The sequence below is a fragment of the Pteropus vampyrus genome, unplaced genomic scaffold, assembly GCF_000151845.1.
Source record: "Pteropus vampyrus isolate Shadow unplaced genomic scaffold, Pvam_2.0 Scaffold446, whole genome shotgun sequence".
Taxonomy (NCBI): Eukaryota; Metazoa; Chordata; class Mammalia; order Chiroptera; family Pteropodidae; genus Pteropus; species Pteropus vampyrus.
This window is the reverse complement of record NW_011889227.1, coordinates 485,429-489,781: the sequence shown is the minus strand read 5'-3', so window position 1 is coordinate 489,781 and position 4,353 is coordinate 485,429. Positions and strand designations below refer to the sequence as shown.

Below are 4,353 nucleotides of genomic sequence, written 5' to 3'. Positions count from 1 at the left end.
CACCACCACCATCACCACCACCGTCCCCGTCATCACCATTACACCACCATCACCACCACCGACATCACCAACATTACCACCACCATCACCATCACCACCACTGTCGTCACCGTCACCACCACCATCACCACCACCGTCACCACCACCGTCGTCACCGTCACCACCACCATCACCACCACCGCCACCACCACCGTCATCACCACCGTCGTCACCGTCACCACCACCATCACCACCATCATCACCACCATCGACATCACCATCACCACCACCATCATCACCGTCACCACCACCATCACCGTCATCACCACCACCATCACCACCGTCACCACCACCATCACCACCACCATCATCACCACCATCGTCACCATCACCACCATCACCGTCACCACCACCGTCACCACCACCATCGTCACCGTCACCACCACCATCACCACCATCGTCACCGTCACCACCACCATCACCACCACTGTCATCACTGTCACCGTCACCACCACCATTACTACCCCCACCATTATCACACTTTAAATGCCAGCATCATCCTCATTGTCCCTTATCACGATCCCTCAAGCAGGGCATCCCCGCCTGCAGACTTTGCAGCCTCTCACCCACCCTTCATAACTGCCAGGATCACTGAGCTGCCCAAAGACCACGTTGCCCAGGCTGGTGCACTTTGTAAATCTCAAACCAGGCCCAGGCCAGTCTATGTTCACAAGGACAATGGGGCAGAATGTTTCAAACCAGGCTTCATGGCTCAGCTGTCCAGGAGGAGCTGAGGCCTCATGCCAAGAGCCATGAGACTCAGGTTGGAAGTGGATCCTCCGGCCTCAACCAAGCCTTCGGATGACCACAGCCCCAGCCCGGAGCCCGACTGTAACCTCAGGACACCCTGAGCCAGAACCACCCAGCTAAGCCTAATACCTAATACCTGACACCGAAAAAATCATTTGCTGTTTTAGGCTGCCAAGTTTGGGGGTGTTTGTTATATAACCATAGATAACTAATACACAAGGCTGGACAGAAAGTGGCAAACCTGCCAATGTCCTCAAGCCTATTTGAGTTGGCATCTGCCTGTGTTTGCAGAAATCGAGCCATCGAGTCCCCTCCATGCTGTGTCACCACAGCCCTCGGCAATGGCCCCCCAGACACACCTGCCTGGGCCAGGAGCTCCGCCAGCACAGGAATGGGGTCTGACCTCCTGGAGGATCCCCAAGACCTGGCACAGAGCCGGCAGGCAGTGTCCAGCCAATGAATAAACTGCCCTTCACCTGTACCTGGAGGGGACAGTCCTACATCTAAAGCACCATGAAGTAGGGGGACCGTTAAGCTAATCTGACCGGAAAGCTCCCAAAGCAATTACCCAAAGAAGAAAAGGATCCTTCGCATTCGTTCATTCATCCCACCCATTTTACTGAGCACCTACTACGCAGAAGGCCCTATGGCAAGCCTGGAGGAGGCAGGGGACCCCGAGGCCGACCCTGCCCCTGCCTTTGGAACGCTTACGTGAGTGGGGAGGAAAGGGGCGCAGCAGACCATTCACGACCGGTCAGACTCCTGGCCTGCACGTGCGCAATCCCTCATTTGCAATTCTGAAATCCAAAATTCTGAAAATCGAAGGAGTTTTATCACTCACTTAAGGGTAAATAAAACCTGTGCACGAATGCAGAGCGATTTACAGCCTTTTCGTTTTCACTTGGAACGAACGCTTGCATTTTGCTATAAAAACATTCTCGTAGTAGAAGGCAGGGGCCTCCCCTGACCTCGCCTGAGGTGCGGTGTTCGGTGAGGTGTGCGCTCTACCGCTGTTCTAAGTTCTGGAAAGTCCTGAATGCCTCAGGCCCCCCAGGGCTCGGATACAGGGCTACAGGCCCGAGATAAGAAGGATCACCCGCTAACGCCCAGCTCAGACTGGCCAAGGTCCTGGAGGCAGCCGGGGGGGCGGTGGGGAAGGTCGGAGCCCACAACCGACGGCCACTCACCGGAACGAGCCGTCCAGGTTGGCACGATGGATGAAGCTGAGCTTGGCATCGGCCCAGTAAAGCTTCTGCTCCTCCAGGTCGATGGTCAGCCCGTTGGGCCAGTAAATGTCCGAGTCCACAATGACTTTCCGGGTGCTGCCATCCATCCCTGCCCGCTCGATTCGGGGTGTCTCACCCCAGTCTGTCCAGTACATGTACCTAATGAGGACGGCAGAGGAGAGAAAGCTAAGCGGTCTGCTTTTGCTCTTGGCTCTTGTGTTCTGTCTCCACAAATGCAAACGGAAAACAGACACAGTGGATTTGCCTACGATTTCACCCATCAGAGATATTATGGCTTGTGATTCGTCTTCTAAGCTGTTAGTAATAATATATTAATTTTTAAACGAAGTTGAGTAATCAGAATATACTGGTTTCAACTTATTCTCAGCAATATATTCTGGGTATCACTTTTTTTTACTAAAAGAAATCTTTGCAAATATCCAAGTGTCACACCAACTAAAACACCAAATAAACAAACAGTGACTGAAAAAAAAAAATCCTTGTTGTTCTTTTAATGGTGATGTAGTATCATAAATTATTCAAGTAACTCTGCATAGACCCTTTGTTTCTGATTTTTTGCTACGATGAAAATGCTGGAAAGGAGCCTTTAAAAGACAATTGAAAATCTATAGGATGGAATAATATTCAGTGCTAAAAAGAAATGAGCTATTAAGCTTTAAAAAGCCATGGAGGAACCTTCACTGTTTATTATTATGTGAAAGAAGCCAGTCTGAAAAGACCATATACTGTATGATTCCAACCATATGACATTCTGGAAGAGGCAAAACTATGAAGACAGTAAAAAGATCGGGGGCTGCCAGGGCTGGAACGGGAGGCAGGGAGGAGCAGCTGGGGCAGAGGACTTTCAGGGCATGAAACTACTCCATCTGACACAAGGGTGGACACGTGACATTACGCTTTTGTCAAAACCCCACAGACTCCATGTGGACAGACGAGAACCTGTCGCTTCCCCTCGATTTTGCTGTGAACGTAAAACTGCTTTAAAAAACGAGGTCGATGTTAAAAACACCACCGTGTAGCGGGGTGGACGCTGCATTGATCACGGCAGTTACTCCGGGGGTATTTGTAGGGGACCTGGCTTTGCTCACCACATCCTCCAGCTTCCTGCGAGGGGCACCCCCTCACCCACCCATCCACGGGAAAGCCGCCTTCCTCATTAGACGTCCCCCCGAGCGAGCGGCAACAACATGCTGCAGCACGGGGCATCTGGGGCAACAGGTCTGGACCCCACCAGCACCTAGAGAATGTCTCCAGTTCTCCAGGCAAGTGCCCACCTATTTTTCTACCCGGTGTCCCTCTGTAGAGAAGGGGGACGGTGCCGGATTTTTCTATGAGGAGCCTCTCTCCCACCTGGGGTCCATGAAGCTCCCCAGGTGCCATGGTTGCCCCAGTCCCCTCTGGCCAGCAGAAAAACCCCATCACCCTCAGCCTTAGCAGCTGCTTCAGAGACAGGTGTCTCATTCACACTGGGCCAACGGGAGTCAGCCTGGAACCCCGACTGGGAAGGCGGGGGCTCCTGGGTGCCACCTGTGCCAGGTGCAAGGGCCTGCCTGCCCGGGGACGTGAACCTAGATGGGGAGAGTGATGCCATGGGTCATCGTGCGCATCTGAGAATAGTGTTACTTCCCAGACGTCTGAGTCCGCGGGCCCACAGGCTCTTCTCTTCAAGCTGTTTCTAAGTCTAGTCGGGCCCCCTCATCGTTCTTGGTCCCCACTTCTGCAGAGGTAAAATCGCACCCTGTTTCGGCACACCCCGAGTGCCATCCGCCAAGGCCCAGTGTGGTCCCCAGGGACATGAGAAGGACAAGCCTAGCCTTGCCCTGGGGGGAGGTCTCTATCCAGCAGGAGACGGAAAAGGATGCACACAGCAACGACCCGCTCCCCATGGGAGTTCTGAGGCCACAGGAGCTGTGGGTACCCGAGGGCCCCGCCTCCATGGAGCCAGGCAGGCTCCCAGAGGGGTGTCATTTGTGAGGCAGTGCCATCGCCCCTTTCCTGTGATGAGACTGAGAACAAGCAGCCAGGGCTTCGTAGGAAATGTACCCTCCTCCTCACATGGCAGCGAGGGGCCAACTGCACCCAGCTGTTGTCGCCAAGCTCCCCAGCCAGACGGGACAGAGCACACGTCACACTGAACACCTTCCCAAGAAGCCCCTTTCGCTGTCCCCTTTGCGTCTCGTGAGAACTTGACGGACACAAAGAAGCAAGAATTCGTATTCCCAGGGGACAGAGGAGAAAACAGAGGCTCCGAAAGGCTGACCTGCCCCAGGTCACAAGCCAGCGGATGCTCCAGGAGCACAGGGTGGTTCTCCAGTGA

The 4,353-nt window shown here is 53.8% G+C and overlaps 1 protein-coding gene across 1 annotated transcript in view; it reads right to left on the bottom strand.

Annotated features, from left to right (window-relative positions):
• Nucleotides 1-4,353, bottom strand: part of LRP5 (LDL receptor related protein 5) — a 107,352-nt gene that overhangs the window by 66,696 nt on the left and 36,303 nt on the right. Inside the window, exon 5 of the mRNA XM_023524103.1 lies at nt 1,977-2,174. Coding sequence (XP_023379871.1) covers nt 1,977-2,174 — 198 coding nt within the window. The remainder of the gene's footprint in view (nt 1-1,976; nt 2,175-4,353) is intronic.